Source organism: Brachyhypopomus gauderio, chromosome 19, assembly GCF_052324685.1.
Source record: "Brachyhypopomus gauderio isolate BG-103 chromosome 19, BGAUD_0.2, whole genome shotgun sequence".
NCBI classification, from domain to species: domain Eukaryota; kingdom Metazoa; phylum Chordata; class Actinopteri; order Gymnotiformes; family Hypopomidae; genus Brachyhypopomus; species Brachyhypopomus gauderio.
The window spans coordinates 7,097,421-7,120,513 of NC_135229.1; the positions used below are offsets into that span (position 1 = coordinate 7,097,421).

The 23,093-nt window shown below is 40.6% G+C and overlaps 2 protein-coding genes and 1 long non-coding RNA gene across 3 annotated transcripts; 1 reads left to right on the top strand and 2 right to left on the bottom strand.

Moving 5' to 3' along the window:
- Window positions 1-260: 260 nt before the first annotated feature.
- On the bottom strand, window positions 261-6,355 carry LOC143483396 (serotransferrin-2-like). Its single transcript, XM_076982242.1, has 17 exons — window positions 6,219-6,355; window positions 5,971-6,116; window positions 5,593-5,695; window positions 5,305-5,496; window positions 4,852-4,981; window positions 4,668-4,723; window positions 4,032-4,195; window positions 3,725-3,875; window positions 3,444-3,610; window positions 3,235-3,331; window positions 3,102-3,122; window positions 2,844-3,011; window positions 2,344-2,497; window positions 2,142-2,209; window positions 983-1,161; window positions 540-732; window positions 261-443 (listed from the first exon to the last, which is right to left on the bottom strand). Exons 1-17 carry the CDS (start codon window positions 6,256-6,258, stop codon window positions 388-390), a joined length of 2,085 nt encoding a protein of 694 aa, XP_076838357.1. The 5' UTR covers window positions 6,259-6,355; the 3' UTR covers window positions 261-387.
- Window positions 6,356-6,924: 569 nt separating this feature from the next.
- Window positions 6,925-10,577, top strand: LOC143483398 (uncharacterized). Its single transcript, XR_013122488.1, has 3 exons — window positions 6,925-7,368; window positions 9,426-9,879; window positions 10,101-10,577. It is a non-coding gene; the product is annotated as an uncharacterized LOC143483398 (long non-coding RNA).
- Window positions 10,578-13,621: 3,044 nt separating this feature from the next.
- LOC143482988 (serotransferrin-2-like) lies at window positions 13,622-19,736 on the bottom strand. The gene is made up of 17 exons (XM_076981638.1): window positions 19,578-19,736; window positions 19,330-19,475; window positions 19,030-19,132; window positions 18,721-18,912; window positions 18,268-18,397; window positions 18,084-18,139; window positions 17,440-17,603; window positions 17,140-17,290; window positions 16,859-17,025; window positions 16,650-16,746; window positions 16,514-16,534; window positions 16,229-16,396; window positions 15,743-15,896; window positions 15,541-15,608; window positions 14,403-14,581; window positions 13,960-14,152; window positions 13,622-13,863 (listed from the first exon to the last, which is right to left on the bottom strand). The coding sequence occupies exons 1-17, from the start codon at window positions 19,615-19,617 to the stop codon at window positions 13,808-13,810; spliced, it is 2,085 nt and encodes a 694-aa protein (XP_076837753.1). The 5' UTR covers window positions 19,618-19,736; the 3' UTR covers window positions 13,622-13,807.
- Window positions 19,737-23,093: the final 3,357 nt, after the last annotated feature.

A 23,093-nucleotide genomic window follows, 5' to 3' on the forward strand; every position in this document is an offset into this window, starting at 1 on the left:
ACACACAGAAACGTGTAGACTCTAGACAACAACGAGCACAGGACACTGCGCGAGCGCACATTAAATAGACAAACCACATTAGCCCCACGTGATTACGAGACAATTCACATTATTCACACGACATAGCCATCACCACGGAGTTCCACTGACGCAGACAAAGCACGTGGACTACGTATACACACGCCCAAAGGGGAGGGGCCGGGGTCCTCAACGTGACAGTTTATTGATTTACTGACATGAAAGCACAGATTATTTCTAAACAATCAAAACATAATTGTGACAGCTTTGTAAAAAAAAAAAACACAAACACCAAGAGTACCAAGGCTTCCTTTTCCAGTAACATCAGAATAACATTGAAACAGGTGGAAGAAAAAACAAAAATTTGCTCTAGCCAGCGATGGAAGAACCACAGCCTTCATTGAATGTGCAGTCCTTCTCCAAGTCTGTGAAAACCAAAGCAAAGAAAATTGACTGATACTTTGTTCTAGGAACATGTATAGACCAAACACAATTTAATGTGCATTTGTAAGCTTTTTTACCTGGGACATAATCAGAACAAACGCGAAGAGAGTCCATGGTTTCTACGTAGGTTGAGCCCAGAAAGTCCTTATAGGAATTTGCTGAGGAAACTTCTTGGAGACACTTAGTGGAATCTTTGAAGAGTAGGTTTGAACCATCTTCTGACTGGAACATCTTGAAGGGAGCTTCTGAGGCGGTAGCACCAAATTTAACCTGAAATGAAGTTAATGAAAGCACAAAGTCACTCATCTTCAGTGAGCAGAAAATGACGGTGTCGTGATATGTATTGTTTTTCCAAGATCTACTGAGCCCCTGCAATGTCAAGTGGTAATACTGTGGGGACTGTGAACTACATGAACAAGGGAGCCAATTAATTGAGTTATATGAAAAGGTGATGTTGACTACCACCATCTTACCATTGGGTGACTAATTCCATCTCCTTTGCACAAAGCTCTGCACTTACCTGCAGCTCCTTGAGCACAGACACCACATCATTGCGTTTCTCCGGTCGAGTCACGATGGTGTGGGCTGGCACTTTGGCAAGGTTACAGGTGCTGTAGCTGGAGATGTCAGCAGAGCTACCAGAACAGAGCAGCATAAAGTCTGCTGATTTCAGAGATTTAGCCCACTCTGGACCTTTTCCTAGAGAGGAAGTGCAGAATGTGTGGAAGGCCATGTTTATTTAATTGAAAATATAGATCATTGAAGTTATGTGAGTCATTAGAGTCAAAATATGAAGGTCTCTTAGCTAAAATGAACAGCTAGCACCAGCCATCCCCAGGGCGAATACTGTAGATCTGCCCCCAATTTTTTCGGGGAATATCCTCCCCGCAGAACTGAAAAAAGCAGCTGGGGCTCTTTCCCCACTGTGCTCCAGCTCTCTCTGGGACTGCCTAGTGTCTGCCAGCACTTCCTGTGCAAGTCCTCCCTCCATGGCTGGCATCGAGAGAGGAGGGGGAACTGGGAGGGTGTCCTCAGAGTAGACAGCTCCAGTCCTGGTCTTGGAGTGATTCTCCAACCATGAGTCGGACCCCATCCCGGGTGGAGAGTGGGAACAGTCTATTGACCAGGACTGGTATAACCTCTCCCTGTCTCCTCACTGATAAGGGAAGCTAACCAATAAGGCTCTGTTCCTGGTCATAGCACTCACTGCACTTGAGCTGACTCCCTCTTGGAGTCAGAGGGAGAGGATGATCAGTCTCAACACACTAGAGGGGACTCTTCTGAGTCCTCTTCCAAGACTCTGTTCTTCGCAAAGGAGGTAGAATCCCTGGAAGAGGGCAGTGGTTACAGCGGGGAGTCCCCACTCCCAGGAGACCAGGACATGGAGGACTTCTCCGGTACCTCTGACAGGGAGATGGCTGCCGACTCAGAGATGGAGGTGGATGAGGACAATAGTGCCTCCTCCCCCTTCTCCCCTTCCCCCCTGGGGCCGTGCTCACTCCAAGGTGCAGTCCTCCAAGACAAAGAGGCAGTTTGCCAAGGGTGCGTGTGGCCACCCTGACTGAGGCCAGGCGACCCCCCCCCCCCCCCGAAGGGAGGAGCAGGACCCCCTCGCTGTCACAAGTAGAAAGGACTAATCTTATAATCTAACAATATTATTACCAGAGTGGCAGACTTACCATCTGTATTTTCCTGTACAGTAGTATGTTTAACAAAGGCTACATCACCAGTGCCTTCAGCCAGACACCTGTGAGAGAACAGTCACAAACACTTTAACTGAATACCATTTCAGAATCTACACATGACATATAATTGGACCTGACCAGAATGTTTCTTCACATAATAGCACATAATGTGCTACTGGTTTCACGGGAACCATACCGGAATGCCCCAGCATAGCCGAAGTAAAGCTCCTCTGAGCTGGCTTTGCATTTGGCCGCATCTCCCCCAACTCCTTTGCCACTGCCTGCACACAGTGCACACAGGCTGGACGTGGGGTCCGCACCAGGAACACAGCTCTCACTGAAGAACTTAGCTGTGGAACAAAAAATGTATGAAGAAACAAATTAAAGGCCATTGTATGTGTAACATGTAAATGCATGTCAGGTAGACCTAAATAATGTCAGGCAGTTTTTGCTCAGTGTATGTTATTATTTATTACACCAGTGTTTTATTCTGCTCTTCTTGTCATTTAAATGTAAAGTGAAATCTATTCTATTTCATTCAGGGCCAATGCAAAAACAATATGATGTGACATTGCTAACTAAGGATTCGATACACTAGCAGTAAAGCACGATAAAACCCTGAAAAATAATGAAATGAAATGAAATGAAATGAAAGTCCAAGCAACTGTAAGACCAGAAGATGACAGTAATGCTCACACAAGTCACATTCTTTATATTCCTTGTGGAAGAGACCCATGGGAATGTTCCAGCCTGCGTTGCGGCCCAGGCCAGTGTGGCAGGATTTTTTGCCTCTCAGTGTCTGGCAGGTCAGACCAGAGTCTTTGCGCACTACAGCCACAGCGTAGTATGAGGAAGCATCTGAGTCTGATGGGAGAATGACGGACATAAATTGGTTTGGTATTGTCCAAAATTTACACTTGACAAAGTATGATTTGTACAATAGGTTTCACCTACCATCTCCAGATGCACACTTTGCTATGGAAAGATACAAATAAAATTAATTAGCTACTTTATATTACATGCACTGTATTCATTTGCTGAAATAAAAAATACAGTATTTAATATACAGTAAGTTGGTATTCCTCACATTCATCATATTGTTCGACCATGGCTGGTACCAGACCACACTTGCCAGCGGTATAAACCTGCCCTCCATCAATAGCTACTGCATCAGCTTCGTTACGCTGCAAAGACAAAATGTGAAGAGGAGAGATGACTGTGCCTGTTTCAGTTAAACATCTTATAAACAGCACTTATGGTGGGAAACCATGTCCCATGCATATGAGCCCACAGTACCAGGATCTTGCGTAAGCAATCGTCAGCGTTTTTGGCATTTGTGCACGAGATCTTGGCATTGCCTTGATCATCCACTGTGTTGATCGACCACGCATCACACTTGACTGTTTCAGCATGGCCCACAGTACACCACTTAATGGCACCCGGACTGCTGTCTGTGCTGATCTCTGAGGAAGGAAGCAAAACTGCTATAACCCCCACCATTCACTGTAACATAAATGAGGGTATAGAATAGATTACACTATGTTGTTGTTTTTATCTGTGAGTTTATTAGGCCTCACCTTTCTTTAGAGACCTGATTGTGGACATGTACTCTGCTCCGAGATATGAATAAGAGTCAGTGGTCTCAGACAGCGGCACCAGCTTTTTGGTCGAGTCTTTGAACAGAAGGTTCTTTGCAGTGTAGCCCTCAGAGGAGAAGAGATTATAACCCTGTGGAGCACAAAGTTAGTCACCATCAAATTCTCCATGCACCATTGTAATTCAAAGTGTTTCGTATGGCTTGCGAGGCAAATGTATTCTTAATTGTGGAATATTGTTACAGGATGTTAAGCAATACAGTTAGTTGTACTGTTTTCAATAGCATACCTGAAGTTTTGTAAGAATCTCAATGATCTGCTTGGCCAGTTCTGGATTCTTGCGACTAACGACAGCATGGGCAGGGACTTTAGCCAGGTGACAGTCCTTATACTCATCGATGCTCATCCTGGTGCCATCTTTGCACAGCAGCTCATAGTCATCCTTATCAGCATCTAACATAAACATAGAAATAATTAAGAAAATAAACAAACAAGCAAGCAAAACTATTTTATTTAAATAGTTCCTTTCTAAACGATGTAACGTTACTTTATAGAAGCTCAACATATAAGCACAACTCACCAAGAAAACATTAACAATGTGAAAAAAAAAATAGATCACATGAAAACAAGGATAAATGCACAAAAAAATAAGGAAAGAGCTTTGAATGATGAACTTGGAAAAAAAACATGAACTTGCCAAGTACATTTTAACCTCTTTGTCTGAGAGATTAGATCAGTATGGACGCCCATTCCCGCCATTGGAATAAAAAAACAGTCCATATAGTATGTTATAGTATATATAATACATTATTAGGAGATACCAAGTCATAATTATGAGATACTATATGGATATGGATACTATCTCACTATCTATATGGATATGGATACTATCTGACTATCTACATGGATATGGATACTATCTCACCTTTTACTGTAAGGTGCTTCACAAATGCTACATCTCCAGTTCCATCCTTCAAACACCTGTAAGAACAGATCAGGTCACAACATGCTCCAGTGTACAACAGTCAACATGACAAAATAACAGTAAAGGTGACACAGTTATAGTGATAATTGAGGATATCTTTATGAGATGATGCTGAGATTCTTACTGGAAAGCTCCTTCATAATCATAATAGGGCTCATTGTGAGATTGTGAGCAATCGCCTTTGCAGAGCTCACACAGTTTGGAACCTTTTTCTGCTCCAGGTGCACAGCTGGCTGAGAAGAATTCCATCACCGCTGTAAAACATGTGCATGTTATGTAAACACTGTATTTCTCAAAGAGGGATTAATTTATTGAGCATAGGCCAGTATCTCTTGACCACACTACCACCCTAACGGGGACATAATTTATTTAATTAATGTATTAATTCTGTGTACAGTTCATTTATTTCTTCAAATACAATATATGCTGAGTATATATTTAACTGTGATCCTTAACTGGGATACTCACTGCATAATAGGAAATTATAAATGTAAGCATAAATAAGCCTCTCTAAAATATGATAACATGCACTGACAAAGCTATTTCTGCTAGAAGGTTTGCTAACCCAGTTACTCACATTTCTCCACACTGGAGTCGGCTGCACCACTCCATTTAATATAATCAAGTGCAACAAGAGTGCCGATGGGAATGTTCCAGCCTGCAGACTTTCCAAGACCAGTGTGGCAAGACTTCTTCCCTTTAAGTTCACTGAAGTTGAAATATGTGCCTTTTTTTACTACAGCAACAGCGTAGTAGCAGGTTTCCCCAACTGAAACAATTTCAAGGTGCCATCACGTATCACCTATTCCACATTCCAGTTGCAAAAACAGCCAATTAATCATCAGAGAATTCTTCTAAAAATGACCTTTTCCATAGTCTTCTGCAATGATAGGATGAAGGTCATAGTTTTTGAGTCCAGCTGTGTAGATGTCTCCTCCATCTAAAGTGATGGCATCTGCTTCCCCTTCCTGATAAAGAAGATTATAGAATAGAGGTCAGTAGTATAGTAGTCTTCCTGGCTTCCTGGAAATATAGGGAATATTTTATTGCTCACTGTCCTGTATCAAATAAAAACGTAAGGTTAAAAAAACCTATGGTATTGAAAACAAAATTGTAGCCTAATCTGCAGCAGACGTTAGGAAATAGCTTGAAGTTCCTTGTTATCATACGTGCTATTTACGTCCAAAAGGTAAATAAGTTGCAGTTCGGATAATAATCATTAACAAAGTCACTACTGTTTCACCTTGACAGCCTTGATGCATTCATACGATCCATCATGCTTCACGCATCCGAGCTCCGGCACTGACGATGCGAGTTTGGAGCACTTGGCTAGCTCCTGATCAGATTTTAAACACCATTTGATCTTGTTGGCAGAAGGTGCAGAACGCACTAAAGACGGAAGGTCATGACACATAATAATATATGAACACTAGATCGTAGCTAAAATATGCAAAACACGGTGAACAATAGTTTTGACTGTTGTTACATTACCGAGGCACACTAGGAACGCAGAGATGAGAATGATGTTCATAGCGAGCGAGGCTCCTTGCGCTGGGCTTCCCCGTGTAACTTATGGGCGCAGCAGGCAGGTCTGGGGGAGTAACGGTTTTTATAGGACGCCCACACCTGAAGGGGCTGAGTCAGAGGTAAAGGGGACAAAATCGTCTTTTGTTCACGATTACCCAATTGCTGGCGTATTTTACAACAGGGCGTTTTATGGGTGAATTTGGGTTATTTGTCCTGGGTTTTTTTTGTGTATGACATTGCGTGAAAATGAGTGCTGACCCAGATTTGTGTACATGGTCAATATTACTCAATCCAAGAGATGAAAGTACAGAGTGCTCATTACAAATTTAAATATCACCGAGCAAGTATATGGAAGGTCCGTGTACGTTCCGTCCAAAGCATTTTCGTTTTTTAATTAAGTATTTGGAGGGGGCGAGTTGACTGGATTTTATTGTTTCCTTCACTTTGTAGTGTGTTTGCAAAATGACATATTATATTATCCAGAATTATGTTCTGTATGAAAAATGAAATTATAAAATAAAGTCTCAATAGATAATTTAAAAACGAACTGATTTTGAAAATGATTCTGAAAAGTTTTCTCATAAACCAGATATACGTAAACAAGTTTGAATCGTTCTAAACGCGAACTTGCAGAGCGGTATCTTTCAAACATGGATTCTCCAACGTTAGAGCCTAACGTTACTATGAGGTTATCCGAAATATGTCCGAAAGCGGAGCAACAGACGCAGAAATAACGCGCCGTTTACGTTCTGAAGGTGTTTGTAACGGAGCGTCGGAAATGAGTATACGAAGATTTCATTCAGAGCATGGCTTAATGAAGAGGACGGTCACAGATAAGCATCTTATTCTTGAGCTGGCCGTAGTATCAGCTGTTAGAGAGGAAACCGTTAGATTAATCATGATTCATTTCGTCGGTTCCATACATTTATGACAAAATAGCCATGTTGATGTCCTTACATCGATATGGTTTCTTGTATTGTTTTACACAGACGGGATCAACTTTTGGCAGCAAATTAATGACAGGATATCTGTCATCTAAAGGCCTGCATCAGAGGGGAGAGTGGGGAGAATACCGCGAGCTACGCATCAGCCTTATCATGAAGCACGGTGCCAAGTGAGCTGCCTGCCAGTCTAAACAACTCGTTCAGCATACCCAAATGATACTTCTGCCCTTGATATTTCTTAAAGGCCAGTCTTGGCCATTCGCCATGTTTAAAGTTGTTGGTAGGTTGCTACAATTCAACCCTCTATAGGAGTTTGAGAGAGAGTGAGGATTTGGAACAACATGTCCTTGAAATACAGTTGTGGTCAAAAGTTTACATACACTTGTAAAAAACAATGTTATGGCTGTCTTGAGTTTTCAATAAGTTCTACAACTCTTATTTTTCTGTGATAGAGTGATCGGAACACATACATGTTTGTCACAAAAAATAAAATTTGGTTCTTTCATAAATTTATTATGGGTCTGCTGAAAATGTCACCAAATCTGCTGGGTCAAAAATATACATACAGCAACATTAGTATTTGGTTACATGTCCCTTGGCCATTTTCACGGCAACTAGGCGCTTTTGGTAGCCATCCACAAGCTCCTGGCAAGCTTCAGGTCGAATGTTTGACCACTCTTCTTGACAGAATTGGTGCAGTTCAGCTAAATGTGATGGTTTTCTTGCATGAACCTGTTTCTTTAGCACTGTCCACATGTTCTCAATGGGGTTTAAGTCAGGACTTTGGGAAGGCCATTCTAAAACCTTAATTCTAGCCTGGTTTAGCCATTCCTTTACCACTTTTGATGTGTGTTTTGGGTCATTGTCTTGTTGGAACACCCAACTGCGCCCAAGACCCAACCTTCGGGCTGATGGTTTTAAGTTTTCCTGCAGAATTTGGAGGTAATCCTCCTTCTTCATTATCCCATTTACTTTCTGCAAAGAACCAGTTCCACTGGCAGCAAAACATCCCCAGAGCATAATACTACCACCACCATGCTTGACAGTAGGCATGGTGTTCCTGGGATTAAAGGCCTCACCTTTTCTCCTCCAAACATATTGCTGGGTGTTGTGGCCAAACAGCTCAATTTTTGTTTCGTCTGACCAGAGAACTTTCCTCCAGAAGGTTTTATCTTTGTCCATGTGATCAGCAGCAAACTTCAGCCGAGTCTTAAGGTGCCTTTTCTGGAGCAAGGGCTTCTTTCTTGCACGGCAGCCTCTCAGTCCATGGCGATGTAAAACACGCTTGACTGTGGAGACTGACACCTGTGTTCCATCAGCTTCCAAATCCTTGCAGACCTGCTTCTTGGTGATTCTTGGTTGACTCTTGACCATCCTGACCAATCTCCTCTCGGCAGCATGTGATAGCTTGCGTTTTCTTCCTGATCGTGGCAGTGACACAACTGTTCCATGCACTTTGTACTTGCGTATAATTGTCTGCACAGTTGCTCTTGGGACCTGTAGCTGCTTTGAAATGGCTCCAAGTGACTTCCCTGACTTGTTCAAGTCAATAATTCGCTTTTTCAGATCCACACTGAGTTCCTTTGACTTTCCCATTGTAGCTTTTGTAGCTGAGTCTAATCACTGGGTCAAATGAGCCCTATTTAAATGGGCTCATGAGAAGTCAACAGCTGTAGTCAATCAGAATCACTTACAAGAAGTGAAGAGGCCATGACATGAAGCTAATTTGATTGACAACTCGCTACATCACCAAAATTGACAAATTTTGTTGCTGTATGTATATTTTTGACCCAGCAGATTTGGTGACATTTTCAGCAGACCCATAATAAATTTATGAAAGAACCAAATTTTATGACTGTTTTTTGTGACAAACATGTATGTGTTCCGATCACTCTATCACAGAAAAATAAGAGTTGTAGAACTTATTGAAAACTCAAGACAGCCATAACATTATGTTTTTTACAAGTGTATGTAAACTTTTGACCACAACTGTACCTACTCTTACCTTTCAAGATGTCAATACATTTGTACTGTTTCTAATGAACATTATATATAATTTTAACCGGGAAGGATCTCCATGCAGCACTTGAACTCCATGCAGCACTTGACAAGCATTAGGAATGGTAAAGGTGCATGTGGGCATGTCCATGTGATTTTGGATGTTTACTTCATTCGTGCCTCCTGAGAAAAGTAGACATGTCACACTTCCTCATTCTTTATTACTCAGGGTGCAAGAAACCTCAGCCCAGTGCCCTATAATGCTGAATACATGGGACACAAAATGCATTTGGACCTAAATGAAAAGCTTGTGATGTTTGGGGTGACTCATGTGCTTGCAGTTGATGGATACAGCAGCAAAATTGTGGTGTATTCTACAATGCCTGTAAAGAATAACCTAACAATATACGGACAAGTCTACAGGTAATGAGCATTATGTGGTTAATTATGAACAATGCATTATTAACCAACAGTCTGGAATTTAATTTAAATATATATTTGTCAGCTAAATATAGGCCTAAGTGTTGTGTTATAGACCAGTGGTTCTCTCCTTTGGGTTATGGGACACGGTAAGAGTTGATTGTGGAAAAGAATTCTACCTCACACTTTTTATGCAAGAACAGCTTGCAAAGTACCGATACAACCAAGCAAGGCTGCCTTATTTGCAAACTTCATCAACACAGGTAATTTTGGGATTGCCCAGCAAAATATTCAAAGTATTTCTTCTACAACACTTAATTCTTACAACTCTTAATTCTTATGTATACATTTATTTATACTAGTAGTAGGCCTGTCGCAATAATTACATTATCGACTTATCGTACAATAATTTTTTTAATCGCGATCATTTTTGCTGATGTCGATAATTGGCCATTGGGTTTCCGTGCAAATTTGTTTACATCAGAGCCATATAGAGAGAGAGTCGCGACATCTCCGGTCACTCCAATGGACCAGTTTTTTTACAGCAATGGCGGATCGTGGAGCCTGTCAATAGTTCCCGGAAGTTAGCAGCAAATACTAGCAGCGCAGTCAAGCTGGAGCAGTGGACCATCTGTGATACACTTTTACAGGTTAGTACGCTTAAAAAATCAGATTGTGTATTATAAGGACATCAGAATCAAATTAACATGTGCATTAAAATGTGCATTAAAGCATTTTAGTGAATTATCCACCTCTTAATAAGCAGATTTAGGGAACTAAATCTATGCTAAGACAACGCAAAAACGGTTAGCGAGATTTCACATTAACGACCGACAGCTTATTAATTGTAAATTCCTCTCTTAATGCCATTTCACCTAAACGCGATGTTTTTGCAGGGTAGCTAAGTATTGGTTAAATATAACATTTGAGTGTGATTGTAGAGTGTGTTGGGTCGAGGAGGTGAAATGAGGATATCCATTTTGGAGTACCAACTAACGTTTTATTTGCTTTTATTTATCCTTTTATTTATTTTATTTTCCTTTTTATTTTGTTTCATTCTTTTTTATTTTATTAATGTATTTCCTCAGTTTTTGAAACTGCTGGATATAAAAGATTAAGATTTAATTAAGTTTTAAATATTCTATCACTTAAAGAAATAATATAATTATTAGGAGTTCATACTTATTATACCTGTGTCAACACTATAGCTGTGATCAGCAGCTATGGGCCCTGTCTTTACAGGTCCAGTGGTGCATCGTAGTGCAGGGGGCTTCCTCTTTCTGAGAGCGGGGCGATGCACAAAAATGGTGGGAACAGCATCTGCTCTCAGCCTAGTCTTGCCCTGTTTGGTTCTGATGAACTGCTCTGCCTCAAAATGTGCCTGCAGAGTGATGTTGTAACGCGGGAGTACAGGGAAGTACCCACCGCGTATAGTGAGTGTGAATAGGAGGACCCAAGTGCCGTCTAACACCACGCCAGCGTATGTAAAAACAAAACACAAGAAAGTAATCACGCTGAACCAAACAAACAAAACAAACGCGGAAAACTCAACGCGTGAAAAGGGAAACAATATAAACTGTGATAGCACGGTAAAAACAATGAAACAAAACGAACGCGGAAAAACTCGACGCGTGACAAAAGCTCAACCGTAAGGAGACGGGAGAAAAAATAAAACAAACGTAACTGAAATAGCGCGGATGAAAGCGACGCGAAAACGAAACTGAAAATGCCAGTGAAGGAAGCTGGCCAGCAGGCAGAAAACGCCGCAAACAAAACAAAACCCTTCACAAAAACAAAGACAAACAAATGACAGGAAGAGAAAGGCTTGTGAAAACTTGAGGAAGGTCAGGGAGCGACGCAGGAGAGAAATCTCGAAGGAGAGCAGGAGACAAACAAAGAGAGAGAGAGAGAGATGATGAGACACCTTGTAACTCGTGTGAAGAATACCACAGAGGCCGAGGATACCGGCTGAAAGCGCATGGAAACCACAACGAATCAGCAATGATCCGTTTCCCAAAGCTTCCTTAAGAAGCCTTAGAACAGCTGAAACGAATCATTGCTGATTACGTGCAGCAAGTCTAGGACTGACTCGGGTGCCCCTCCTGGTGGTAGAGGGAGTGGCAGCCGAGTCAGCCCTGACAGATGTGAGTTTACTCCTCACACATGACAACTCAGTTTTGTCTACCCATATACATATCCCATAGTGGGTGAATACACAGTATTAGAGAACACTTACTGGATACGTATACACTCATTACACATATAAAAAACAACCAAGGATGTGCAACAAATTCAAATTCATATCACATCAATACTCATAATAATCATTTTCTCCTGTCTTTTTCTCCTCTCTCTCTTTAAGCCAAAGAACCATAGGGGATTCAATGGAGCCTGCAACTAGATAGCACCCTCACCCTGCACCTGTCTGTCTGGAGTCTTTGATTTTTTTGTTCACTATTCTGTATTTTAATAAATCAGGCATTAAGCTTTCCAATAGTTTGTTTATTGTGAAAATTCAAATGCAGTGTTTGATGATTACCTCACATATATATTTGCTGTTGTAATCTTTAGTGAGGGTAAGATTGCTCCTGCTAAGTTGAGACAACCATTTTTTTTTCTCCTCTCAGTATCAGTGGGGAAACCATACATTTTTGCTCCTTTCTCTGATCGATTGGAGCATCCCCATGCAGCACAGCAAACCATGGTGGACACTACACAAACAATACGGAGGAAAGGACACAGAAAAACTGCTTGACATTCATATTTGAGATTATTAGAGATTTATTTAATGAATTAATTGCTGTAAATAAGTGTATTAAAAAGACAAGATATATATTATTTATCAATGTATTTTAATATGTCATATACTGTCTGGATGTAAATGTAATGTGTTTTAATGTACCCTTTTAAAGCATATTTCTGCACAATGAATTCAAAGAAAAATTTCCTTCTGTCAGAAAATCTACATTAGTCATTTAGATTACTTAGGTCCCCAAAACCATGGGATTACAGAAATCACCATGATTTAAAGATATGTTAATGTTAGAAAATTAATCTAATCTGAATTTCTCATCCCTTCCTGTCCCTCTAAATATATAAATGAACGTAATATATAACAATTATAAAACAATCAAAGCATTAAACAGTAATGTGCTCTAACATTAGTCTAAAGTTGGTCGCTATATGTTCACAATAATCCTCAAATCTCAGTTCTGTCTCTGTGTTTATGCGCTCAAATGGAACTATCTGAAGCCTCCGTGAATCACGTGACCATCAAGCGTTTTGAACTTCCGTTGTCGCGACTCTCTCTCTCTATATGGCTCTGCTATAGCACTCTTAATAGGTTACATAAACAATGTGAATACTATATTAAGATAATAAATTATTAATTTATTACTAATTGGTAAAAAAATTATATTATTTCCACCTCATTTGGTGAAAATATTAATTGTGCTTTTTAAGCTCAGGTTTTTTCAGTCTAAAAATACTATAAATTTTACTTCCTTATTGCTGAATGCATGGTGTAATTTCCGATTAGCTCCAATGGCCAGGAAACTTCTTGGATTAAGCTGCTCACACTTTAACTTTAGCATTGTTCTCTTGACAAATGATAAGTAAAATATAAATCTCACAGTAAGATCAAGTATAACTGAGAATTGTCAAGTGCATATTATTCAATAGTTGGTTCCACAATTGCAGAAATGTATTCTAGTTTCTTTCTATTTACTTTTAAATATTAATAAAACCCCACATTAAATTAAAAAAATGTCATTTGTATTTGTATTAAGCAAGTCATAACTGAGCTGTTAGCAATGTTTATATCTGATGAAAGTCAAATCAGTGGTACTGATTCCAATTGATTTCCTTATGTATCTTATTTTTAACAAAGTGATAAATGGACGATGTTTTGCATATATGTCACTGTGACATTAAACGATATGGCTGTTTATTACAGTTGTAATAGAAGTATGAATAAAAAATAGTATATCACTCAACAAATGAAAATACTTACATATGCCACTGTTTAATGATTTTCTGACATGAAAGCACAGATTGTTTCTAAACAATCAAAACATAATTGTGACAGCTTTGTAAAAAAAAAAAACACAAACACCAAGAGTACCAAGGCTTCCTTTTCCAGTAACATCAGAATAACATTGAAACAGGTGGAAGAAAAAACAAAAATTTGCTCTAGCCAGCGATGGAAGAACCACAGCCTTCATTGAATGTGCAGTCCTTCTCCAAGTCTGTGAAAACCAAAGCAAAGAAAATTGACTGATACTTTGTTCTAGGAACATGTATAGACCAAACACAATTTAATGTGCATTTGTAAGCTTTTTTACCTGGGACATAATCAGAACAAACGCGAAGAGAGTCCATGGTTTCTACGTAGGTTGAGCCCAGAAAGTCCTTATAGGAATTTGCTGAGGAAACTTCTTGGAGACACTTAGTGGAATCTTTGAAGAGTAGGTTTGAACCATCTTCTGACTGGAACATCTTGAAGGGAGCTTCTGAGGCGGTAGCTCCTAACTTGACCTGAAATTTAGTTAATGAAAGCACAAAGTCACTCATCTTCAGTGAGCAGAAAATGAAGGTGTCGTGATATGTATTGTTTTTCCAAGATCTACTGAGCCCCTGCAATGTCAAGTGGTAATACTGTGGGGACTGTGAACTACATGAACAAGGGAGCCAATTAATAGAGTTATATGAAAAGGTAATGTTGACTACCACCATCTTACCATTGGGTGACTAATTCCATCTTCTTTGCACAAAGCTCTGCACTTACCTGCAGCTCCTTGAGCACAGACACCACATCATTGCGTTTCTCTGGTCGAGTCACGATGGCGTGGGCTGGCACCTTGGCAAGGTTACAGGTGCTGTAGCTGGAGATGTCAGCAGAGCTACCAGGACAGATCAGCTTAAAGTCTGCTGATTTCAGAGATTTAGCCCACTCTGGACCTTTTCCTAGAGAGGAAGTGCAGAATGTGTGGAAGGGCATGTTTAATTAACTTAAAATATAGATCATTGAAGTTATGCGAGTCATTTGATACATAGTGTCTGCCAGCACTTCTGGTGCAAGTCCTCCCCCCATGGCTGACATCAAGAGAGGAGGAGGAACTGAGAGGGTGTCCTCAGAGTAGACAGCTCCAGTCCTGGTCTTGGGGTGGTTCTCCAACTATGAGTTGGACCCCATCCAGGATGCAGAGTGGGAACAGTCTCCACCAGGACCAATGAGGCTCTGTTCCTGGTCATAGGGGGGCTCACTGCACCGGAGCTGACTCCCTCTTGGAGTCAGAGGGAGAGGATGATCAGTCTCAACACACTCAGAGGCGGTGTTTGCATAGAGGCGTGGCTAGGCAACTGCCTTGGGCCCCTCCCACTGCAACCCACTGTAGGGGCCCCCTGATTAGCTGACTTATTTCTCGCATATTAATGTTGATGGGCCCCCTAGCTAAATTCGCCTTGAGCCCCCAAATTGCTAAGTCTGCCACTGAAGACACTATAGGGGACTATTCTGAGTCCTCTTCCGAGACTCTGTTCGTCGCAAAGGAGGTAGAATCCCTGGAAGAGGGCAGTGGTTACAGCGGGGAGTCCCCACTCCCAGGAGACCAGGACATGGAGAACCTTTCGGGTGCCTCTGACAGGGAGGAGCCTGCCAACTCGGAGATGGAGGTGGATAAGGACAATAGTGCCTCCTCCCCCTTCCCCCCTTCCCCCCGTGGGGCCGTGCTCACTCCAAGGTGCGGTCCTCCAATACAAAGAGGCACTTTGACAAGGGTGCGTGTGGTCGCCCTGACCGAGGCCAGGCGACCCCCCCTGGGGTGGAGCAGGAGGAGCAGAAGGAGAAGGACCCCCTCGCTGTCACAAGTAGAAAGGACTAATCTTATAATCTAACATTATTATTACCAGAGTGGCAGACTTACCATCTGTATTTTCCTGTACAGTAGTATGTTTAACAAAGGCCACATCACCAGTGCCTTTAGCCAGACACCTGTGAGAGAACAGTCACAAACACTTTAACTGAATACCATTTCAGAATCTACACATGACATATAATTGGACCTGACCAGAATGTTTCTTCACATAATAGCACATAAAGTGCTACTGGTTTCATGGGAACCATACCGGAATGCCCCAGCATAGCCGAAGTAAAGCTCCTCTGAGCTGGCTTTGCATTTGGCCGCATCTCCCCCAACTCCTTTGCCACTGCCTGCACACTGTGCACACAGGCTGGACGTGGGGTCTGCACCAGGAACACAGCTCTCACTGAAGAACTTAGCTGTGGAACAAAAAATGTATGAAGAAACAAAATAAAGGCCATTGTATGTGTAACATGTAAATGCATGTCAGGTAGACCTAAATTATGTCAGGCAGTTTTTGCTCAGTGTATGTTATTATTTATTACACCAGTGTTTTATTCTGCTCTTCTTGTCATTTAAATGTGAAGTGAAATCTATTCTATTTCATTCAGGGCCAATGCAAAAACAATATGATGTGACATTGCTAACTATGGATTTGATGCACTAGCAGTAAAACATAATAAAAACCCTGAAAAAAAGTAAAATGAAAGTCCAAGCAACTGTAAGACCAGAAGATGACAGTAATGCTCACAGAGGTCACAATCTTTGGTTTCCTTGTGGATGAGACCCATGGGAACGTTCCAGCCTGCGGTGCGGCCCAAGCCAGTGTGGCAGGATTTTTTGCCTTTCAGTGTCTCCCAGGTCAGACCAGAGGCTTTGTGCACTACAGCCACAGCGTAGTATGAGGAAGCATCTGAGGCTGATGGGATATAATGGATATAAATTGGTTTGGTATGATCCAAACTTTACACTTGACAAAGTACTTAAAACATAAGTACTACAGTACAGTACTATAAGTACAACAGGCTTCACCTACCATCTCCAGATGCACACTTTGCTATTGAAAGATACAAATAAAATTAATTAGCTACTTTATATTACATGCACTGTATTCATTTGCTGAAATAAAAAAATAGTATTTAATATACAGTAAGTCAAGAATGTATACTCACATTCATCATATTGTTCCACCATGGCTGGTACCAGACCACACTTGCCAGCAGTATAAACCTGCCCTCCATCAATAGCTACTGCATCAGCTTCTTTACGCTGCAAAGACAAAACGTGAAGAGGAGAGATAACTGTGCCTGTTTCAGTTAAACATCTTGTAAACAGCACTCATGGTGGGAAACCATGTCCCATGCATTTGAGCCCACAGTACCAGGATCTTGCGTAAGCAATCGTCAGCATTTTTGGCATTTGTGCACACGATCTTGGCATTGCCTTGATCATCCACTGTGTTGATCGACCACGCATCACACTTGACTGTTTCAGCATGGCCCACAGTACACCACTTAATGGCACCCGGACTGCTGTCTGTGCTGATCTCTGAGGAAGAAAGCAAAACTGCTATAACCCCCACCATTCACTGTAACATAAATGAGGGTATAGAATAGATTACACTACGTTGTTGTTTTTATCTGTGAGTTTACTAGGCCTCACCTTTCTTTAGAGACCTGATTGTGGACATGTACTCTGCTCCGAGATATGAATAAGAGTCAGTGGTCTCAGACAGCGGCACCAGCTTTTTGGTCGAGTCTTTGAACAGAAGGTTCTTTGCAGTGTAGCCCTCAGAGGAGAAGAGATTATAACCCTGTGGAGCACAAAGTTAGTTAGCATCAAATTCTCTAAACATGCACCATTGTAATTCAAAGTGTTTTGGGGCAAATGTATTCTTAATTGTGGAATATAGTTACAGGATATTAAGCAATACAGTTAGTTGTACTGTTTTCAATAGCATACCTGAAGTTTTGTAAGAATCTCAACGATCTGCTTGGCCAGTTCTGGATCCTTGCGACTAACGACAGCATGGGCAGGGACTTTAGCCAGGTGACAGTCCTTATACTCATCGATGCTCTTCCTGGTGCCATCTTTGCACAGCAGCTCATAGTCAGCCTTATCAGCATCTAACATAAACATAGAAATAATTAAGAAAATAAACAAACAAGCAAGCAAAACTATTTTATTTAAATAGCTCCTTTCTAAATGATGTAACGTTACTTTATAGAAGCTCAACATATAAGCACAACTCACCAAGAAAACATTAACAATGTGAAAAAAAATAGATCACATGAAAACAAGGATAAATGCACAGAAAAATAAGGAAAGAGCTTTGAATGATGGAGAACTTGGAAAAAAAACATGAACTTGCCAAGTACACTTTAATCTCTTTGTCTGAGAGATTAGATCAGTATGGAAGCCCATTCCCGCCATTGGAATAAAAAAACTGTCCATATACATTATTAGGAGATACTAAGTCATAATTATGAGAAACTATATGGATATGGATACTATCTGACTAGCTATATGGATATGGATACTATCTGACTATCTACATGGATATGGATACTATCTCACTATCTACATGGATATGGATACTATCTCACCTTTTACTGTAAGGTGCTTCACAAATGCTACATCTCCAGTTCCATCCTTCAAACACCTGTAAGAACAGGTCAGGTCATAACATGCTCCAGTGTACAACAGTCAACATGACAAAAGATCAGTAAAGGTGACACAGTTATAGTGATAATTGAGGATATCTTTATGAGATGATGCTGAGATTCTTACTGGAAAGCTCCTTCATAATCATAATAGGGCTCATTGTGAGATCGTGAGCAATCGCCTTTGCAGAGCTCACACAGTTTGGAACCTTTTTCTGCTCCAGGTGCACAGCTGGCTGAGAAGAATTCCATCACCGCTGTAAAACATGTGCATGTTATGTAAACACTGTATTTCTCAAAGAGGGATTAATTTATTGAGCGTAGGCCAGTATCTCTTGACCACACTACCACCCTAACGTGGACATAATTTATTTAATTAATGTATTAATTCTGTGTACAGTTCATTTATTTCTTCAAATACAATATGTGCTGAGTATATATTTAACTGTGATCCTTAACTGGGATACTCACTGCATAATAGGAAATTATAAATGTAAGCATAAATAAGCCTCTCTAAAATATGATAACATGCACTGACAAAGCTATTTCTGCTAGAAGGTTTGCTAACCCAGTTACTCACATTTCTCCACACTGGAGTCGGCTGCACCACTCCATTTAATATAATCAAGTGCAACGAGAGTGCCGATGGGAATGTTCCAGCCTGCAGACTTTCCAAGACCAGTGTGGCAAGACTTCTTCCCTTTAAGTTCACTAAATTTGAAAGTTGTGCCTTTTTTTACTACAGCAACAGCGTAGTAGCAGGTTTCCCCATCTGAAACAATTTCAAGGGTGCTGTCATCACGTATCACCTATTCCACATTCCACTTGCCAAAACAGCCAATTAATCATCAGAGGATTTTTTTTTTAGAATTATTCTAAAAATTATTACCTTTTCCATAGTCTTCTGCAATGATAGGATGAAGATCGTAGTTTGTGAGTCCAGCTGTGTAGATGTCTCCTCCATCTAGAGTGATGGCATCTGCTTCACCGTCCTGATAAAGAATATTATAGAGCAGAGGTCAGTACAGTAGTCTTCCTGGTTTCCTGGAAATATAAATAATATTTTATTGCTTACTGGCCAATAAAAAAACGTAAGTTTAAAAAAAACCGATGGTATTGCGTATATGTCAAAAAGGTAAATAAGTTGCACTTCAGATAATATTCATTAACAAAGTCACTACTGTTTCACCTTCACAGCCTTGATGCATTCATACGATCCATCACGCTTCACGCATCCGAGCTCCGGCACTGACGATGCGAGTTTAGAGCACTTGGCTAGCTCCTGATCCGATTTTAAACACCATTTGATCTTATTGGCAGAAGGTGCAGCATGCACTAAAGACGAAAAGAAATGACACATAACAATAAATTAACACTAAAACGTAGCTAAAATATGCAAAACACGGCGAACAATAGTTTTGACTGTTGTTACATTACCGAGGCACACTAGGAACGCAGAGATGAGAATGATGTTCATAGCGAGGCTCCTTGCGCTGGGCTTCCCCGTGTAACTTATGGGCGCAGCAGGCAGGTCTGGGGGAGTAACGGTTTTTATAGGACGCCCACACCTGAAGGGGCTGAGTCAGAGGTAAAGGGGACAAAATCGTCTTTTGTTCACGATTACCCAATTGCTGGCGTACGCCACTGGACGGAACTGGCGTTGTTGGAAATTCCCAAGTCCATTTTCCCCTTACAAACGTATAGTGAATTTATAGCCTAAATAGTTCACTGATAATTCAGTTACCAGCACTTTCCAAGTGCACCTTTGTAAAATAGAAAAGATTACAACGTGCTGATCTCTCACTGAAAAAGTGCTCAGATATGCCTCTGCATGCCTCGTCAGTGTGAAAATGTTACATATCCATCATTAGTGGATGCGCGGTAGCATACCCAGTGAACGCTAGCAGGTTAACATTGCTTGCAGTTGGGAATTAGGTGAATTGGGAATTCTCATTATTCTCCCGATAGTCTCCTGATAAAACTTCATGAGTGTGAAATTTCATTATATCTTCAGTTTCAAAATGACAACAGAAAGCTTTAGAACAGGGCGTTTTATGGGTAAATGTGGGTTAACAATCTGACAAATTAATTGTAGTTCACTATTGTTAACAACCTATTTGCAAAAATTTAATTCAGAGAGCAGATATTTGTCCTGGGGTTTTTGTGTATGACATTGCGTGAAAATCAGTGCTGACCCAGACTTGTGTACATGGTCAATATTACTCAATCTAAGAGATGAAAGTACAGAGTGCTCATTACAAATTTAAATATCACCGAGCAAGTGATGGTTCTTTATCAGCCTGAAACGTAAGACAACAACCCCGGTTCTTCTCTGATAGCTTCAGTGAAGTAACCGTGGGACACGCCTCAGAAACCATTCGCAGAGGTGCACGTACCACTGTAAGACACTAAAACAAAAAATAACTTTGTGAAAACTCAGATGTTGTTGATGTATTCTCACTAAGCAAAGTTTGACTTCTAGAACCTCCAACATGCCGCAGTAATACCTCCTATGAAGTTAAATCCAGCGTAACACATCGACGGGCAGCGCCATGAGCATAACAATGAGATCAAGATAGTGTATGAGGCAAGTCAGGAATCCCCAGAATTAATGGGTGTTGGCTTAGATTGTGCAGAATACTGGAAATTCCTCTCTCCTCTCTGTTGATCTTTTGTCTGGTTATTATATGTTACAGTTACTATACTTATTTTCCTTTTGATGAAGTTAAAAACATTACAAAGGAGAACTACTAATTTAACAAAAAAAAATTATAGAAAAAATGAACATATCAATAAAAGGCCAATTTTACATGATACATACTGCACATAAATACATTTACCTACATCATACACATAAAACATAATAAAAACAAAAATATTCAGACATAAAAAGAAATCTTTATAGAAACTGACTACATTTAAAAGTAATTAACATTTTTGACTGAACGCAGTGCATTGTAAAAATTGCAATTCAACAAAATAAATGAGCATTAATTACAAATGAACTAAAAGTCGATATGTAAGTAAAAACACGAAATCTGCAGATATGTAAATTTGGAGCCTATAATTTCCCACATGATTATAAATTGGGTAATGTGCATATGTTCTGCTCCTTATTAAGGTCTGTAAAGCTATAATGCCACATTGCACTGCACATGGTTGACGTGCAACTGGAGAACTGGATAGATTGGACTGCTAGTCACTTGGCACGTCCCACACAGGCGACATGATCACATGAACTTTAATCTTTTCCCTATTGATATCAGTGAGTGATATAGGGGACCAGCACATTTTCAGCACAGTGTTCATGTGTCAGAAATAGGCAGCAGGTCAGACAGATCATTTGAAAAACCTACAATGTAAATACTAATGTCCTTACTATCTCTGAGAAGCAGAACTCTTTTTGCATGGGTTAGTTAAAAATGTTTGAATGCTTTTTTGCCGATGTCTTGAATCTCATGCAGTGTCTGTAAATAACGTTTATAATGGGCCTATGAGGACTTAATTTGGTGTAAAAATCATAGAACTTGCAACAGTAGTGGATGGCAGCTAAATAAAATAAGGGACCAGTCATAGGTTAACCTAACAGTTTGGAATTCATTAAAAGACCAAAAAAGAGAGAAGGTTGTAGCTCTAAGTACTTAAAAATGAGCAAGTAAACCAACAACTGCATCACTGAGTTAGTTTATATCCCTTCCCAATGCAATGTAGTTTCACTAAAGACTTCATTAAGTGCCACGATTATCAGGATGTGGTAAACTGGAACTGATCAGGTTTATGACCCTGGGCAAACACAGGTGAGGACACAATTGCATTGTGCAGTTTGGAAGGCAGACTGTGTTGCAATCAGACCTTTTTACCCTTCTGCAAAGATGATCAATGGAACAGTGGTCTATGTAGACCACTGATGCAAAGAAAACTCAGTCTTATGTTCCTGGAATTGTATCGTGACAGTATAAGTGACTTTGGTGTATTATTATACGTGTCCTCCTGAGTGTGGATAAACTTTAGGCATGAAAGGCATGAAAGGACAACTTTGGTTCAGGATGCCACTTGGACTTTTTTCAGTGGCTATTGGCCACACACGATGGCTTCATGGACCCAAGTAACTTGCACCAAAGTCCTGTAGACAAAGTATGATTAGTGGTGTATTATGAGATGACAATTCCTTTGAGCTCACTTAACATCCTACTATTAAAAGTAGTTACTTCAAAAACATCCAGGACGTCAGAGACTGCATCATTCATTTATAAGCAATCAATTCATCGCCTACAGATGAGACAAAGACATAAAAATATATGCTTGTCAGAAATACCCTATGTAGGCACTTTCAGCGGACCGGGGTCACATGGGCATACTGACTGGCCTGTGGCTACACAGCTACATATACAGCAAGCACTGCCATATTCTGACACCGTTCTATCATAGTCAGCAATTCGTACTGCAGCAGCTCCTGTATAGAGTCAGTCCACATGGACTAACCTTCACTCTCAACATGCGTCAGTGAGCCATGGGTATCCATGACCCTGTCTCCAGTTCACCAGAGCACAATCTTCCAGAGCAGGAAATGGTCAGCATGCAGGAACAATGCAGGACAGTACTAGTCATTATGGACCTCAGTAAGGACCAAACACTTCCAAACTACAGATCAATAACTTGCCCAACATGGAAGCCCTTGCCAAGAGTTCTAGCCATCGAGCTGACTGAGCATATGTGTGAGTACACAGGCATTGTGCAGAAGGGGATTAGTAATCTCACCAGAGGCTCAAAACACCACCTACTGACAGATGTAGCTGTCCTTCAGAATGGCAACTCTAGACAGACAATCCAACTACAATAAGCATAAGACGTAATGCCCCACATATTTGATACATAGTTGCATACCTAGCCCTGCATGAAGTTATTAAGACCATAAAGGCCTTCATTCTGAACTCTGGAGGGAAACGCTAGAAG